The sequence below is a fragment of the Neoarius graeffei genome, chromosome 1 (assembly GCF_027579695.1).
Source record: "Neoarius graeffei isolate fNeoGra1 chromosome 1, fNeoGra1.pri, whole genome shotgun sequence".
NCBI classification, from domain to species: Eukaryota; Metazoa; Chordata; class Actinopteri; order Siluriformes; family Ariidae; genus Neoarius; species Neoarius graeffei.
In genome coordinates, this window is record NC_083569.1 from 83,092,165 (window position 1) to 83,110,213 (window position 18,049).

Genomic DNA, 18,049 nt, shown 5'->3' on the forward strand with positions numbered 1-18,049 from the left:
CATGGGAAATGCCATGTGTGGCGCAACCCCAACACCCTGAGAACACCATTCCTACAGTGAAGCATGGTGGTGGCAGCATCATGCTGTGGGGATATTTTTCATCTGCAGGGACAGGAAAGCTGGTCAGGACTGAAGGAAAGATGGATGGCACTAAATACAGGGCAATTCTGGAGGAAAACCTGTTTGAGTCAGCCAGAGGTTTGAGACTTGGATGAAGGTTCACATTCCAGTAGGACAATGACCCTAAACATACTGCTAAAGCTACAGTGGAGTGGTTTAAAGGGAAACATTTAAAATGTCTTGGAATGGCCTAGTCAAAGCCCAGACCTCAAGCCAACTGATAATCTGTGGCATAACTTGAAGATTGCTGTACACCAGGGGTCACCAAACTACGGCCCGCGGGCCAGATCCGGCCCGCCACCCCCCTTTGACCGGCCCCCCAGCCCCTCTGCCCCCCATCACTTGAACCGGCCCTATGATGCAATCCCCAAAAGTGGTCATGGCCTATTTTTTTAAATTGCTTTTCGGCAAATAATAACATGTCTGCATCTTGTATTTTGTTGATTTTATCAATTAAATTGATATTTAGTTATAAAATGAACTATTCATATTTTCCAAATTTTCGTCATATGCTCGCAATCAAGCAGTGACAGGCAGCGCACGCGCAGAGAACTGTCAGTGTTCAGGACAGCAAAATGGCGAGCGGTAAGCGAAAAGCTGACAGAGTGCAGAGTTTTTAAAGAACAGTGGACCACCGATTATTTTTTCGTTCAGTGTAAGCAGGGTTCGAATTATAAATTTGACCCTATGGGGGTCTCTATTTAAAAAAAAAAAAAAGCAATGCATACTCGCTCTCCTGGACCAGCGCACTTTTGCGCACTGCAGTGCACAGCTTTCACACACAGGCGCGCGCATGCACGCACACACACACACACACGGTGTTGCATATATATATATATATATATATATATATATATATATAGTTAAACAAATTATATATATATTGTGTATATATATATATAATTATATATATTGTTAAACAAAGGAAGATCGTTGTGAGATAGAGGACAAGTCTTCTTCGGACTTAACTTCACATTCGATTTCGCAGGCTGCAAATTTCAGTTTGCGCGCATAGTGGTGTGGTGGTGAAGTACAGCCGCACATGTTGCGGTTTAATAACACGTTCAATACAAAGTTATGGCTGCATGGTGATCTGAAATGATATAGGCTATTCAAGCTTATTATGGTGATATATGACGTATTTGAGAGACTTCCACAGAAAATTAAGTTTGCTTCTTTCATGGGAGCCTGAGGGAATGGGAGCTCAGCTCCCATTGGCTCCCACGTAATTCGAACTATGAGTGTAAGGACCGTGCAGTTTGTCTTGTATGTAAAGAAAGTGTGTCGGTTTTCAAAGAATATAATCTGCGTCGTCACTACGAAACCTGCCACAAAGAGTATGTTAGTTTGCGAGGGCAAACAAGAGAAGACAGGATTCGGAGGATGAAATGCGGACTGGCTGCACAACAGAATGTATTCCTTCGCCAAACCCAGATCAACCAGGCTGCTGTCCGAGCTAGCTATAAGGTAGCTTACCTACTAGCTACCCATGGAAAGCCGTTTACTGATGGGGACTTTGTTAAAGTATGCATGCTTGCTGTGGCCGAGGAGGTGTGTCCCGACAAGAAGGATGCGCTCAACGCGGTGAGTCTCTCCGCACCTACTATGACCAGGCGAACCGAAGATTTGGGGGACAACGTGTATGACCAGCTGAATGAGAAAGCGTCAGAATTCGAGTTTTTTGCTTTGGCCATGGATGAGAGCAATGACGTGCAGGACACAGCACAACTGCTGTGATCTATTGATCATATTATTATAATTTCACTGTTTTTTAAAATGTATTTATTTTATAGGCCTATTTATTTGACCTTTATTAAGTGCTGCATACAATTATTATTTATATTATTAATAATATCAACAGGCCTACCTACAATTTATAATTTTCCACTCATCTTTGCCAGTGTCAATCACCTCAACTAGGCAGATGTTTCTTACCTTGACAGCTTTGATGTTATTTTTATTAGAAAACAAATAAATGGAATATCTGTGGTATTTCAAATTAAAACAAAGTGTGAAGACTCAATTACTACTTTTGCAAACCACTAGTAAAGATAAACAAATATGTGCCAGGAATCAAGTGTTGATATAGTAGTGGGGGATATAGTAGTGGGGATATAGTAGTGTTGATATAGTAGTGTGGGTATAGTAGTGTGGGGATATAGTAGTGGCGATATAGTAGTGGCGATATAGTAGTGGGGATATAGTAGTGGGGATATAGTAGTGGGGATGGCCGTGCCAGGCTAGTAATCTCTACTACACAATGAGGCCTGCTGGTGGTCATATTTGTCTGGGTCATACAATTCTATGTGATATAGCTGACCTGACCCCGGCCCCCCATCACAGTCAGGAACGACAATGTGGCCCCCAGAGAAAAAAGTTTGGTGACCCCTGCTGTACACCAACGCAACCCATCTAACTTGAAGGAGTTGGAGCAGTTTTGCCTTGAGGAATGGGCAAAAATCCCAGTGGCTAGATGTGCTAAGCTAATAGAGACATACCCCAAAAGACTTGCAGCTGTAATTGCAGAAAAAGGTGGCTCTACAAAAGTACTGACTTTGGGGGGTGAATACCTACAGCCTGCACGCACCACATTTCCGTGTTTTCATCTTAATTATTGTTTGTGCCAGAATAAAACAATTTGCCCCTTTAAAGTGGTAGGCATGTTGTGTAAATCAAATGGTGCCAATCCCCCAAAAATCCATTTAAATTCCAGCTTGTAATGCGACAAAACAGGACAAACACCAAGAGGGATGAATACTTTTGCAAGACCCTGATTATATATGTAAACATATGTAAATGAAGGGATAACATGCAGAAAGGCTTGAGTGTGAGGTGTAACTGGAAACCAGTGTGTAACAATCCTCTCCTGCTGAAGGGCTCATGAATTAATGAATGCATGCAGACGCAGTGCAATGATTCAGTCATTCATTAAAAGGCTGGATTTGCAGGGGTCTTCCAGCACGGTCGCGCGCACACACACAGACAGAAAGAAAGAAGAAAGAGAGAGAAAGAAAAGAGAAAGAAAGAAAGGAGAGAAAGGCAAGAGAAAAAAGGAGAAAGAGGAGAGAGAAAAAAGAAGGAGAGAGCGCGAGGAAAGGAGAAAGAGGAGGAGAGAAAAAAGGAGAAAGAAGAAAGGAGAGAGAGAGAGAAAGGAGAGGAGAGAGAGGAGAGAGAAAAGAAAGGAGAGGAGAGAGAAAGAGGAGAGAGAAGAGAGAAAGGAGAAAGAAGGAGAGAGAGAGAAGAGAGAGAGGAGAAAGAAGAGAGGAAAGAGGAGAGAGGGAAGAGAGAAAAGAGAAAAAGAAAAAGGAGAGAGAGCGAGCAAGAGAGAAAGAGGAGAGGCGAGAGAAGAGAGCGAGAGCTCCTAGTCTCCCAGGTTGAGGCCCCGGGTTGAGGCCCCGAGTCGAGGCCCCGAGTCGAGAAAACAAGGCATGAAACCACTCATTACTTTAACGTGCGCGCCGATGCTTTTGCAGCGCAGGACTGAAACACCTTCAGGCGCTGTAACCTGGCGCGCGCACTGAATGGTAACGTAAAGGCGGCCAAGGTTAGTGAATTATTACCGCAAAGCTGCTAACGGCTACACTACAGCGGCTACACTACAGCCCCAACAGCGGCTACACTACAGCCCCACGACAGCCCCAACAGCGGCTACACTACAGCCCCGACAGCCGCTACACTACAGCCCCGACAGCCGCTACACTACAGCCCCACACTACAGCCCCAACAGCCGCTACGCTACAGCCGCTACACTACAGCCCCAACAGCCGCTACACTACAGCCCCAACAGCCGCTACACTACAGCCGCTACACTACAGCCGCTACACTACAGCCCCGACAGCCGCTACACTACAGCCCCGACAGCCGCTACACTACAGCCCCGACAGCCGCTACACTACAGCCCCGACAGCCGCTACACTACAGCCCCGACAGCCGCTACACTACAGCCCCGACAGCCGCTACACTACAGCCCCGACAGCCGCTACACTACAGCCCCGACAGCCGCTACACTACAGCCCCGACAGCCGCTACGCTACAGCCCCAACAGCCGCTACGCTACAGCCGCTACACTACAGCCCCAACAGCCGCTACACTACAGCCCCACACTACAGCCCCAACAACGGCTACACTACAGCCCCAACAGCCGCTACACTACAGCCCCAACAGCCGCTACACTACAGCCCCAACAGCCGCTACACTACAGCCCCGACAGCCGCTACACTACAGCCGCTACACTACAGCCCCAACAGCCGCTACACTACAGCCGCTACACTACAGCCCCGACAGCCGCTACACTACAGCCCCGACAGCCGCTACACTACAGCCCCACACTACAGCCCCAACAGCCGCTACGCTACAGCCGCTACACTACAACCCCACACTACAGCCCCAACAGCCGCTACGCTACAGCCCCAACAGCCGCTACGCTACAGCCCCAACAGCCGCTACGCTACAGCCCCACTACAGCCCCAACAGCCGCTGCACTACAGCCCCACCAGCCGCTGCACTACAGCCCCGACAGCCGCTGCGCTACAGCCCCGACAGCCGCTACGCTACAGCCCCGACAGCCGCTACGCTACAGCCCCGACAGCCGCTACGCTACAGCCCCGACAGCCGCTACGCTACAGCCCCGACAGCCGCTACGCTACAGCCCCGACAGCCGCTACGCTACAGCCCCGACAGCCGCTACACTACAGCCCCAACAGCCGCTACGCTACAGCCGCTACACTACAGCCCCAACAGCCGCTACACTACAGCCCCACACTACAGCCCCAACAACGGCTACACTACAGCCCCAACAGCCGCTACACTACAGCCCCAACAGCCGCTACACTACAGCCCCAACAGCCGCTACACTACAGCCCCAACAGCCGCTACACTACAGCCCCAACAGCCGCTACACTACAGCCCCAACAGCCGCTACACTACAGCCGCTACACTACAGCCCCGACAGCCGCTACACTACAGCCGCTACACTACAGCCCCAACAGCCGCTACACTACAGCCGCTACACTACAGCCCCGACAGCCGCTACACTACAGCCCCGACAGCCGCTACACTACAGCCCCACACTACAGCCCCAACAGCCGCTACGCTACAGCCGCTACACTACAACCCCACACTACAGCCCCAACAGCCGCTACGCTACAGCCCCAACAGCCGCTACGCTACAGCCCCAACAACCGCTACGCTACAGCCCCACTACAGCCCCAACAGCCGCTGCACTACAGCCCCACCAGCCGCTGCACTACAGCCCCAACAGCCGCTGCACTACAGCCCCACCAGCCGCTGCACTACAGCCCCGACAGCCGCTGCACTACAGCCCCGACAGCCGCTGCACTACAGCCCCGACAGCCGCTACACTACAGCCCCAACAGCCGCTACGCTACAGCCGCTACACTACAACCCCACACTACAGCCCCAACAGCCGCTACGCTACAGCCCCAACAGCCGCTACAGCCGCTGCACTACAGCCCCAACAGCCGCTGCACTACAGCCCCACCAGCCGCTGCGCTACAGCCCCAACAGCCGCTGCGCTACAGCCCCACCAGCCGCTGCGCTACAGCCCCACCAGCCGCTGCGCTACAGCCCCACCAGCCGCTACGCTACAGCCCCACCAGCCGCTGCGCTACAGCCCCACCAGCCGCTGCGCTACAGCCCCACCAGCCGCTGCGCTACAGCCCCACCAGCCGCTGCGCTACAGCCCCGACAGCCGCTACACTACAGCCCCAACAGCCGCTACGCTACAGCCGCTACACTACAGCCCCAACAGCCGCTACACTACAGCCCCACACTACAGCCCCAACAACGGCTACACTACAGCCCCAACAGCCGCTACACTACAGCCCCAACAGCCGCTACACTACAGCCCCAACAGCCGCTACACTACAGCCCCAACAGCCGCTACGCTACAGCCGCTACACTACAGCCCCAACAGCCGCTACGCTACAGCCCCGACAGCCGCTACACTACAGCCCCAACAGCCGCTACGCTACAGCCGCTACACTACAGCCCCAACAGCCGCTACACTACAGCCCCACACTACAGCCCCAACAACGGCTACACTACAGCCCCAACAGCCGCTACACTACAGCCCCAACAGCCGCTACACTACAGCCCCAACAGCCGCTACACTACAGCCCCAACAGCCGCTACACTACAGCCCCAACAGCCGCTACACTACAGCCCCAACAGCCGCTACACTACAGCCGCTACACTACAGCCCCGACAGCCGCTACACTACAGCCGCTACACTACAGCCCCAACAGCCGCTACACTACAGCCGCTACACTACAGCCCCGACAGCCGCTACACTACAGCCCCGACAGCCGCTACACTACAGCCCCACACTACAGCCCCAACAGCCGCTACGCTACAGCCGCTACACTACAACCCCACACTACAGCCCCAACAGCCGCTACGCTACAGCCCCAACAGCCGCTACGCTACAGCCCCAACAACCGCTACGCTACAGCCCCACTACAGCCCCAACAGCCGCTGCACTACAGCCCCACCAGCCGCTGCACTACAGCCCCAACAGCCGCTGCACTACAGCCCCACCAGCCGCTGCACTACAGCCCCGACAGCCGCTGCACTACAGCCCCGACAGCCGCTGCACTACAGCCCCGACAGCCGCTACACTACAGCCCCAACAGCCGCTACGCTACAGCCGCTACACTACAACCCCACACTACAGCCCCAACAGCCGCTACGCTACAGCCCCAACAGCCGCTACGCTACAGCCCCACTACAGCCCCAACAGCCGCTGCACTACAGCCCCAACAGCCGCTGCACTACAGCCCCACCAGCCGCTGCGCTACAGCCCCAACAGCCGCTGCGCTACAGCCCCACCAGCCGCTGCGCTACAGCCCCACCAGCCGCTGCGCTACAGCCCCACCAGCCGCTACGCTACAGCCCCACCAGCCGCTGCGCTACAGCCCCACCAGCCGCTGCGCTACAGCCCCACCAGCCGCTGCGCTACAGCCCCACCAGCCGCTGCGCTACAGCCCCAACAGCCGCTGCACTACAGCCCCACCAGCCGCTGCGCTACAGCCCCAACAGTCGCTACGCTACAGCCCCACCAGCCGCTGCACTACAGCCCCAACAGCCGCTGCACTACAGCCCCAACAGCCGCTGCGCTACAGCCCCACCAGCCGCTGCGCTACAGCCCCAACAGCCGCTGCGCTACAGCCCCAACAGCGGCTACGCTACAGCCCCAACAGCGGCTACGCTACAGCCCCAACAGCCGCTACGCTACAGCCCCAACAGCCGCTACACTACAGCCCCAACAGCCGCTACGCTACAGCCCCACTACAGCCCCAACAGCCGCTGCGCTACAGCCCCACCAGCCGCTGCGCTACAGCCCCACCAGCCGCTGCGCTACAGCCCCAACAGCGGCTACGCTACAGCCCCAACAGCCGCTACGCTACAGCCCCACCAGCCGCTACGCTACAGCCCCAACAGCCGCTGCGCTACAGCCCCAACAGCCGCTGCGCTACAGCCCCAACAGCCGCTGCACTACAGCCCCACCAGCCGCTGCGCTACAGCCCCACCAGCCGCTGCGCTACAGCCCCACTACAGCCCCAACAGCGGCTACACAAACAGGGCCGCGCCGGTACCTCTCATGCGGATCTCCTGCAGAGGAATCGTGTCCCCTCCGCCGTCGTAGGGTAAATAAGGGTCGGCGGACTCGTCCTCCATTACGCCGCCTGCAGCTCGCAGCTTACTCTCCTCTAGCAAACCTGCTGGCGGCCATGTTTACCAGCCGCAGTCTCTCTCACTCGCTCTGCCTCCCTCGCTCCCTAGTGCACTAGTTTCCTTCTCCTCACCAGCTGACGGTGATGATGTCATCGCGAAGAAAGGCTGTGTCCCAAATCGCGGCCCCGACCTAACCACGTCGCCAAGTCATAGTACAAAATGCAGCAGTATTTCAGTCTGTGAATATTACACACTTCATATACAACTTCTTTTTTTTTACACGCACGTGGACCTCCGTACAACTTCCACACACTCACTAAACACGGTAATGTGATTTTGAACAAAGCCAGAGATAAACCGGTTGCTATGGTGCGGGGGCTGATGGACGAGTCCACTGAGGAACAATCCGGCGGGGGGGGAGCGAACCCGAAACCCGTTTATTTTTGATTTTTTCTCCAGGCGACTGTCTAGTGACTAGTGTAGTTTGAGTCCGGCGAGTGTTCAGATATGCATGTCTGTATATATGAATGAGTCACTCTTCAAACACAGAAGCAATAAAAGCTTATCCAGAGCTCTGGGATTGGAACATGCCCTCTGTGTGTACAGTGACTTGCATTAGTAGACCATTCCTTAAACTTTTCCATAAATAATTGTCAGCATTATGTGTCATGAATCTACCCAAAAAAAACCCAGACATGATATTGAGAAGAAAAAAAAATATTAATCTAAATTATTTACATAAGTATGCTTTAAAATATTCAACCCTGTGACCATGAAAGGCCTAAATGAGTTGTGGTGCAGCCAGTTACCATCATAAATCACTTACTTAGCTGAATTTAGTTGGTGGTGTAGTGGTTAGCACTGTCTCCTCACAGCCATAAGGTTCTGGGTTCGAGCCCAGTGGCTGACGGGAGGTATTTCTGTGTGGAGTTTGCATGTTCTCCCCGTGTCCACGTGGGTTTCCTCCAGGTGCTCCGGTTTCCCCCACAGTCCAAAGACATGCAGGTTAGGTTAACTGGTGACTCTAATGGCCCTTTTCCACTTTCCTTTTTCAGCTCGCTTCAGCTCACTTCAGCCCGACACGGCTTGCGTTTCGACTACCAAAAACCAGCACGACTCGGCTCGCTTCAGCCCTGCTTAGCCCCTAAAACTCGCACCGTTTTGGAGTGGGGCTGAAGCGAGCCAAGCCGTGCCGAGTGAGGCTGGGGGCGTGAGCAGACACTCCCCTGTGCACTGATTGGTGAGGAGGAGTGTCCTCACATGGCATGCCCACACACGCCCCACGAGCACGCTGGGATCTGTAAACACCGCAAACCCGGAAGAATAATAATTACGAATTACGAGAATTTCTGAAGCCTTATGCGCCTCGCCTCATCTATACGCTCTTGCCAGTATCTGTCCACGTTGTCGATGACAACAAGCCACAGCACCAAGACCAGCAACACTAACGACTCCATGTCCTCCATGTTTATTGTTTACTATTCGGGTCGTGAGACTACCGCTTAAAAGCTCACTGATGTCACTGTTTGCGCTGCTTAACGACATCACCTGACGTCCACCCACTTTCGCTAACTCCACCCAATGTGTCCACCCACTTCCAGCCAGCACGGTTCAGCGCGGTGGTAGTCGAAATGCAACTCCAACAGCCCCACTCAGCTCGACTCAGCACGGCACGGCTCAGCCCGACTCAGCCGCGTTTGTAGTGGAAAAGCGGCATAAATTGACCGTAGGTGTGAATGGTTGTCTGTGTCTATGTGTCAGCCCTGTGATGACCTGGCGACTTGTCCAGGGTGTACCCCGCCTTTCGCCCGTAGTCAGCTGGGATAGGCTCCAGCTTGCCTGCGACCCTGTAGAACAGGATAAAGCGGCTAGAGATAATGAAATGAGATGAGATGAGTTTGCATGTGCTCTGTTTTTTCCTCCACAGTCCAAAGACATGCAGTTAGTTTAACTGGCTACTCTAAATTGTCCATCGATCAAGCTTGGAGAGAGATGGGCTCTGCCAAGTTTAAATGCCCTAGACACACTAATGATGGACTGTTAAAAGGTCATCAGTGGTGCCCCTACGGCCCTTGTGGGCTATGGGAAAGAAGAAGAAGAGTTGACAACAATAAGAAGCCTTTTCTTTATCACACAAGCACAGACTTAAAGGTCATAGGCAACGGTCGGAGGTGGAACGTAGAATCATTTCATCTCATCTCATTATCTCTAGCTGCTTTATCCTGTTCTACAGGGTCGTAGGCAAGCTGGAGCCTATCCCAGCTGACTACGGGCGAAAGGCGGGGTACACCCTGGACAAGTCGCCAGGTCATCACAGGGCTGACACATAGACACAGACAACCATTCACACTCACATTCACACCTACGGTCAATTTAGAGTCACCAGTTAACCTAACCTGCATGTCTTTGGACTGTGGGGGAAACCGGAGCACCCGGAGGAAACCCACGCGGACACGGGGAGAACATGCAAACTCCGCACAGAAATACCTCCCGTCAGCCACTGGGCTCGAACCCAGAACCTTCTTGCTGTGAGGTGACAGCGCTAACCACTACACCACCGTGCCGCCCCCAGAACGTAGAATATCAACTTTATTTTCTAGAAGAACGACCCAAAAAGCAAATTCAATCTTCCTGGTGTCTAATTTGAACCCTAAAATTGAATAAAACGGTTAAAATATATTGGTTTGCACAAGTTCCGAAGGTTTGTTTACATCTCACTTATGCACACTTTTACCGCCAGGGGGCAGTCGTCGTGACGTCATTCAAGGCAAACAGACTGGGAGCAGTTCTGTGTTTACTTGCGAACCGAGCACACGTGTACAGACTTTGGTCGTGAGAGGTTGTGTACTGCTTGATTTTGTGTTCGAATTTTGTCAGAACAGCGTCAGGTTTGAGCCTTCTCTGTCCGACACTGACACCTAAACTCTCCAACAGATGGGGATTCTTCACAAATGAATCGTTGTCGAAGTGATCAGCGCACAGAGTGGCGTATTTACTCAGCTGCCAAGCCTCTCGTTTCACGCGCACGGTCCACTCTCTCCGCCTCTTCTCCTCTTTTGGAAAAAGCCAACCCTCTTGCTTCACACGCACAAACCACTCTCTCCGCCTCTTCTCCTCTCTCAGAAAAAGGTTCTTCCTGAACCGGTCCCGTTGTTACAGTTCACTGCACAACAATAAGGCATGGGGTTTTTCTTTGGAAATTCCCGAACGCACATCTGCACTCAAGCCGAACGGCAATGCAAGTAAACGGAAGTGGACTCAACTCAAGCAATTTGTTTGTCTTGAATGACATCATGCGCCGAGTGGTCACGAAAATTGTCGAGCAGAAATTCGCCGCGATCCGCGCTAACTTATTTTAGTTATTACTAGGGCTGTCAAACAATTTAAAAAATTAATCGCGATTAATCTCAGAATTTCATATAGTTAATCGCGATTAATTGTATTTTTTAAAATCTATGTAAATGAATAAGGCTTTTAAAGTGAAATGTTACAATTAAAACGGTGAACACATTTTATGCTAAAAGTACTTGTTAAAAACTGCTGGGACAAGAGAAAATGGTAAGGGAGTTTATTCACTCATACACTAGGCAGTACTGAACATACAAAACACAAAATTGGATTTTGTGATGGATTAGGGAGCTGTAGTCTCAAATATAAAACATGTAGTCACATACTACTGTGTCTCAGTTCAGACATGTGTGACAAAAGAAAATAAAAATGAAATAAAACTTCAATTGTGCTGGAGTTGTATTCAGTCGCAGCCTGTAGGACTTCACAGTGCTGTGCAAACAAAAATAAATTGCAGTTGGACTTCAATAAAGACATTTAGTGTCATATCACAGTGCTACAGCATACTGAAATCTCACTTTACAAAAGTATTTTAGAACTGCAAAGTGCATACCAAAATCAACTCAATCACCATAGACATATAAACATAGACGCCGCATTGAGCTGGTGGCCCGTTGCTGGGATACGTCAGAGTGTCCGCCATATTGGATGTGGCAAATCTTCCCCGTAAACCAATGCAAGTAAATGGACTGAACTTCATAAAGCCCCTTTCTACAATAATATTTAACTCGAAGCCTTTTATTCACCCATTAAGACACACACGTATATATTTGGGAAACAAACAGGCATCAAAACAACACATATAACTTTTAATGTGATGGTTATAAACATACATGTTAACCTTTGGTCAATCAAACCTGTATAACCAACCTCCAAAATCCGTATTTCCCTTATAAAATCCGTATAAGATGCAAATTAAAATAATTTACCTAAAATTTGAATAATTAACAATGATATATCCCAGTTACTTTTTATTCAATATTAATAACAATAAACCTTCAGAATGAATACAAAGCTCCAATGTTTGACAAAAACACAAAGTGTTATCAGCGTAGTTACGAAGGAAATACTTCGTTGTTTGGAGACAGGTTTCACCGAGCGGCTATTATGCGCGAGACTTCATATTAGCCACAAAGTCAGGAAAATCTGTTCATAAAATTACGTTATAATGACCAAATACAATGAAAAGTATTTTTCCAGTCTCACCTGTGAAAGGTAATCCCATGTGATCTCGTTTGGATGGTAAACCTGTTGGTACAGTTAAACGCAGCACATGAATGAGGCATCTTTATTCTCGGCTACTGTCTAGACGCTATACCAGAGACGGTTGAAGAATCTCCACTTTGCCACATCCAATATGGCGGCGAGGATGACGTATGATTCTACGCAGAAGGCGTATGTTTATATGTCTATGCTCAATCACACTCTACTTTTGAAATGAAACTTCCCGTTTAACAGACCTTTCTCCATCACTCACACGTACTCTTATTGAAGCAGCACGCGACAAGCCTCAACAGGAACTACGGGTGACTCGCAGGGCCAAATTAGAATTTGCGTTAACGGCACTATTTTTTTTAATCGCGATAAATTGAGATCGCGTTAACGCGTTATTATCGTGTTAACTTCGACAGCCCTAGTTATTACTTATTAACAATACTCCTTGGGACCAGAAGAAAATTACAGAGGGTTTTTTAACATATAAAGTTTCAAATGTGCATAAATTGAAAACCTTTGTCTATGAGCTTTAAGCACAGTGAAATGTCTCTTCTGCATTTAACCCATCTGAAGCAGTGCACACACACCCAGAGCAGTGGGCAGTGAGGTGCCTTGCACAAGGGTACTTCAGCCCACATGATGTGGCAGAAACCAGAGCACCCAGATGAAACCTAAGCAGAGAGGACATACAAACTCCACCAGGAGACCAAACATGCAGGGACAACATCAACATGAGAACATAGAAAGGCCCCCATCAGGCACTGGGCTCAAACCCATAACCTTCTCAGTGTGAGGCGACAGTGCTAACCACTACACCGCCATGCCTCCCGGAAGAAACCCAGAGTTTGTAGGAGACCCTACTTAGATCTCACAGTGTGCTATTAACTCCATTATTTACTGAATGGAAAGAATATACACAACCCTCTGACTCCATCTTCAAAAAATCAGAAGCAACCAAACCGTACAAGTTGTTCTTCAAGTAAGCCATAGTATAACGGTTAGAAAAGCAGCTTTGGGACCAAAAGGTTGCTGGTTTGATTCCCTAGACCAGCAGGAATGGCTGAACTTGTCTTGAGTAAGGCACCTAACCACTGCTCTGGGTAGATGTTGTACGTCATTCTGGATAAGAGCGCCTGCCAAATGCCATGTAATACACTCACCTTTATGCCTTTCATTTTATTAGGAACATCTGCATATTCATGGAGTAAGCAGCACAATGCATAAAATCATGCAGATACAGATCAAGAGTTCCAGATAAGGTTCAATGAAGAACTCTGTGACTTTAACCATGACATGGTTGTTGCTACCAGAAGGGCTGGTTTGAGTATTTCAGAAACTGAAATGGTTTTGACGAGCCTGTGCCCATGATAGCCTCAGATTCCTGTTCTTGACTGACCGGAGTGGAACCCAATGTGGTCTTCTACTTCAAAATGTGATGTTTTGTGCATGCTGAGATGCTTTTCTGCTCACCACGGTTGTAATGAGTGACTATATGAGTTACTATATCCTTCCTGGCAGCTCGAACCAACCTGGCCTTTTCCTCTGACCTTTGTTATCAATAAAAAGTGTTTCCACCCATAGAACTGTCGCTCACTCATTGTTTACCATTCTGTGTAATCTCTCTAAAACCTGCGGTGTGTGAAAACCCCAGGAGATCAGCAGTTTCTCAAATACACAAACCAGTCCATCTGGTATCAGCAGCCATGCCATGGTCAAAGCCTTTTCCTCATTCTGATGTTTGATGTGAACCTTACCTGAAACTCTTCATCTGTATCTTCATGATTTTTATTGTACTGTGCTGCTGCCACATGATTAGCTGATTAGATAAATGTATAGGTGTTTCTAATAAAGTGGAGTGTATTTTGTGGCTTTTAATATTTATATTCATGATTATGGGACAAAAATTCACAAAATATGCTAAAAAAAACTCTGCTGTGAATATTCATTTATAGTGGCTTTGGGCACAATGGTGCTCAAAATCATTTAAAAGTAAAATACTAGAAATACAAAGTATTAGTTCAGTTCTAAAAAAAAAATACAACTTTCTCTGAGGATAATGAAGCACTAAGGATACAGTACATGTGTATTTCGAATATATGCATATTTGGTGCTCTGTAGTAAAATCTATTATCTCATCTCATTATCTCTAGCCGCTTTATCCTGTTCTACAGGGTCGCAGGCAAGCTGGAGCCTATCCCAGCTGACTACGGGCGAAAGGCGGGGTACACCCTGGACAAGTCGCCAGGTCATCACAGGGCTGACACATAGACACAGACAACCATTCACACTCACATTCACACCTACGGTCAATTTAGAGTCACCAGTTAACCTAACCTGCATGTCTTTGGACTGTGGGGGAAACTGGAGCACCCGGAGGAAACCCACGCAGACAACATGCAAACTCTGCACAGAAAGGCCCTCACCGGCCACGGGGCTCAAACCCGGACCTTCTGGTGCAAAAGTTGATTTAAAAAAAAAATTTCCTTACTTGTAGTAATAACCTGGAAGACAAGTAGAACACGATAAAAAAAAAAAAAAAAAGGATCAATATTTGGCCTTAGCAAAAGTTTATCTAGTCACTGGGAAATTTTGTTTGAGAAACTGACTTCTGGTTTGTGTTTGAATATGCCTTGTGTCAGTCATTTTAGAAGAAGAAGAAACCTTTATTCGTCACATGCACACTTCAAGCACAGTGAAATTCATCCTCTGCATTTAACCCATCTGAAGCAGTGAACACACATGCACACACTCAGAGCAGTGGGCAGCCACACCAGAGCGCCCGGGGAGCAGTCAGGGGTTCGGTACCTCACTCAAGGGCACCTCAGCCCAAGGCTGCCCCACGTTAACCTAACTGCATGTCTTTGGACTGTAGGGGAAACCGGAACACCCGGAGGAAACCCACACGGACAACATGCAAACTCCGCACAGAAAGGCCCTCGCCAGCCGCTGGGTTCTAACCCAGAACCTTCTTGCTGTGAGGCGACAGCGCTAACCACTACACCACCGTGCCGCCACACTAGACGCCGCCTAAGATCCTGTAGCCAGAGCGTCGTAAACATGGGTGGGAATGAGGGAATGTGAGCTCAAGGAGTAAAACAAATAATCATTCGAATGTTGAATTCACCGAACCATTAGAGACCTAATCTTACCTAATGCACCTTTAAATGAAGAAAATGCTGTTATTTGTCCTTCTGTTGTTGTTTTTTGGTCTTTTAGTTGTTTTCTATTCATTTTCATGCTAGCAAAATCCAAAGTGATTAATTTTTTGAATGAATCTATGATAAGTGGGATGAATAAACCTTTTACATCCACTAATACAAAAACAAAAGGTTTGTTTTTAAGATGTTCAGTTATTTGTGTGCTGCACATTACTGAGTTACAGGCTGCAGCGTTCAGTCACTTATGAGTCGAATAAAAGCACAAAAAGTTAACGTTCCTTTAAGTGTGTAATGCAACTGAAAATATTGTGGAACGTCAAAGAACAGATGGAGGATAACAAATGTACAAGGTGGTACAAGAAAGTTGTGTGTAAAGGGGATTATTAAACAACTCTACACCTTGAACAGGCATCTGTACTGTTACCTTAGTATTTACTGTACCTGTTATCTCTAACATGAGAGAGAGAGAGAGAGAGAGAGAGAGAGAGAGAGCGAGAGAGGCTGCATTGCTTTCTAATCTCAATAATGTCCAGAATTAGCGATATCCTACAGTGAAGCAGCATCACATAACTTTATTTCCAAAGCAGTCTCTATATCTTATGTGCCTTCTACCTAATTTAATATTCAGTAGCGTTAATGAATGAATATTCAATTAACTGCGATGAAAAATGTTGTCTTTAATATTTCAGTACTTTACTTTACTGGGGTAGGTTTCCTCGAAAGGAAATGTTGCCCTTCAGAGCTAAAGAGCGAGTTGAGAGACTCTCTTAAGCAATGAACGTTGTCTCTGTACGTGGTTTTCCAGAACTCACTCATAAAAAGGAGTCTAAGGTGGGGTTTACATTAGACCGTATCAGCGGATCATCAGATTAACGTGTTTAAAACGATTAGCGTGCACACAGCAACGCCAATACACGATTCGCGTGCACACAGCAACGCCAATACACGGATACGCTCGGCTCCGCAGGCATCCTGCGCTCCAAATCACTCCGCCCTGAACAGCGAGTGCCCTCTGGAGGGTGCGCACTCCGGCCCTGCGCAGCTCACAGAGTGCGCGAGTGAAGTGCACAAGCAGTGATTTGGGACTGAGCCGCTGTGTGTGTGATCTCAGTGCATATCGGGCATGCGCGTCACTTACCACTTGCAAGTGGAAGGATGGCAAGCCTAAAGACAATCATAACTACACAATGGGCAGTATTTGCATCAGTATTTGCAGTATTTTCATACTTTTATACTCTTTAATGAAAGGTGATACAAGGCGGAAGTCCGCGCCGTTTTTCAGCAGTCGCGTCACATGACCAACACCAGCGAATCAGGAAGGTGGATGTCACAGTGACGTTGTCCAATGACGACGCCAGCTAGAGCTCAGCACAGTGTATCCGCGTATTCTGAATGTTTACACAGCACCGGACCAGACACGATCTGGATTGAATACGTGGCCCCTGGCGGATTCCCGTTTCCCGGCGTTTCCAGGCGGTTTAATGTAAACGGACAGTGCATCCGCGAAGAAAACGAGACAGATACGGTCTAATGTAAACTTGGCCTAAAGAGCAACAGGACGAAGAGTGTCTTTGCAATGCGCATCCCTGATATAGGCATTAGTAGTTGCTAAAGGCAATTGTACTGTCGTTGCTGAAGGCATTATCCATCCATCCATCCATCCATCCATCCATTATCTGTAGCCGCTTTATCCTGTCCTACAGGGTCGCAGGCAAGCTGGAGCCTATCCCAGCTGACTACAAGCGAAAGGCGGGGTACACCCTGGACAAGTCGCCAGGTCATCACAGGGCTGACACATACGGTAGACACAGACAACCATTCACACTCACATTCACACCTACGGTCAATTTAGGCCCTGTCCACACGGCAACGGATTCAGGTGAATCTGATAAAATTGTTTATCGTTTCGGCCTGGCATCCACATGGCACCGGTGTTTTGGGTGCCCCAAAACGATATTTTTTGAGAACGGGTTCCAGAGTGTTAGGGTTTTGCTGGGATTCGAACCTGGTTCGTTGGTGTGATAATCCAGCAAACCCCCACTAGGCCACCAGGGGGATGACTCAAATGCAGAGGCGTGAGGCGGAAGTAGAAAAAGAATCAAAAGGTTTATTTAAACTATATACACTATATACAGGGCAAAACAAAAGACAAAAAAAAAACCAAAGAGTATAATCCAAAAGAAAAGCAAAGTGCAAAAATACAAAAGCTAAGAAGATCAAAAAACACAGTACAAAGGAAACTGGAGATAAACATAGCACAAAGACTCCGTGACAAGAGGACTGAACTCAGGGGTATAAATAGACAAACTAATTAAGGACACAGGTGAAGATAATTAGGCAATTAACACAAACACAAAACACAGGAACAGTGGCGGCCTCTAGAGGCCAAAATAAACACGACATGAAAAGGAAATAACAGCGGCCTCTAGAGGCCAAAACAGTCCTAGTCCTAACAGGACCCCCCCCTCTAGGAGCGTCTCCTGACGTTCCCAGGGCGATCCGGATGGGCCGAA

At 48.9% G+C, this 18,049-nt stretch overlaps 1 protein-coding gene across 4 annotated transcripts in view; it reads right to left on the reverse strand.

Annotated features, from left to right (window-relative positions):
- The window catches only part of clcn3 (chloride channel 3), a 104,706-nt gene that overhangs the window by 64,743 nt on the left and 21,914 nt on the right, over positions 1 to 18,049 (reverse strand). Inside the window, exon 1 of one of the 4 annotated variants that reach the window (XM_060940381.1) lies at positions 7,737 to 8,018. The exons of 2 other annotated variants lie outside the window; for them this stretch is intronic. In XM_060940381.1, coding sequence (XP_060796364.1) covers positions 7,737 to 7,818 — 82 coding nt within the window. In that variant the 5' untranslated portion in view covers positions 7,819 to 8,018. Of the gene's footprint in view, positions 1 to 7,736; positions 8,019 to 18,049 lie in introns of those variants that run through there. One more of the 4 variants, XM_060940547.1, reaches the window with a different exon arrangement.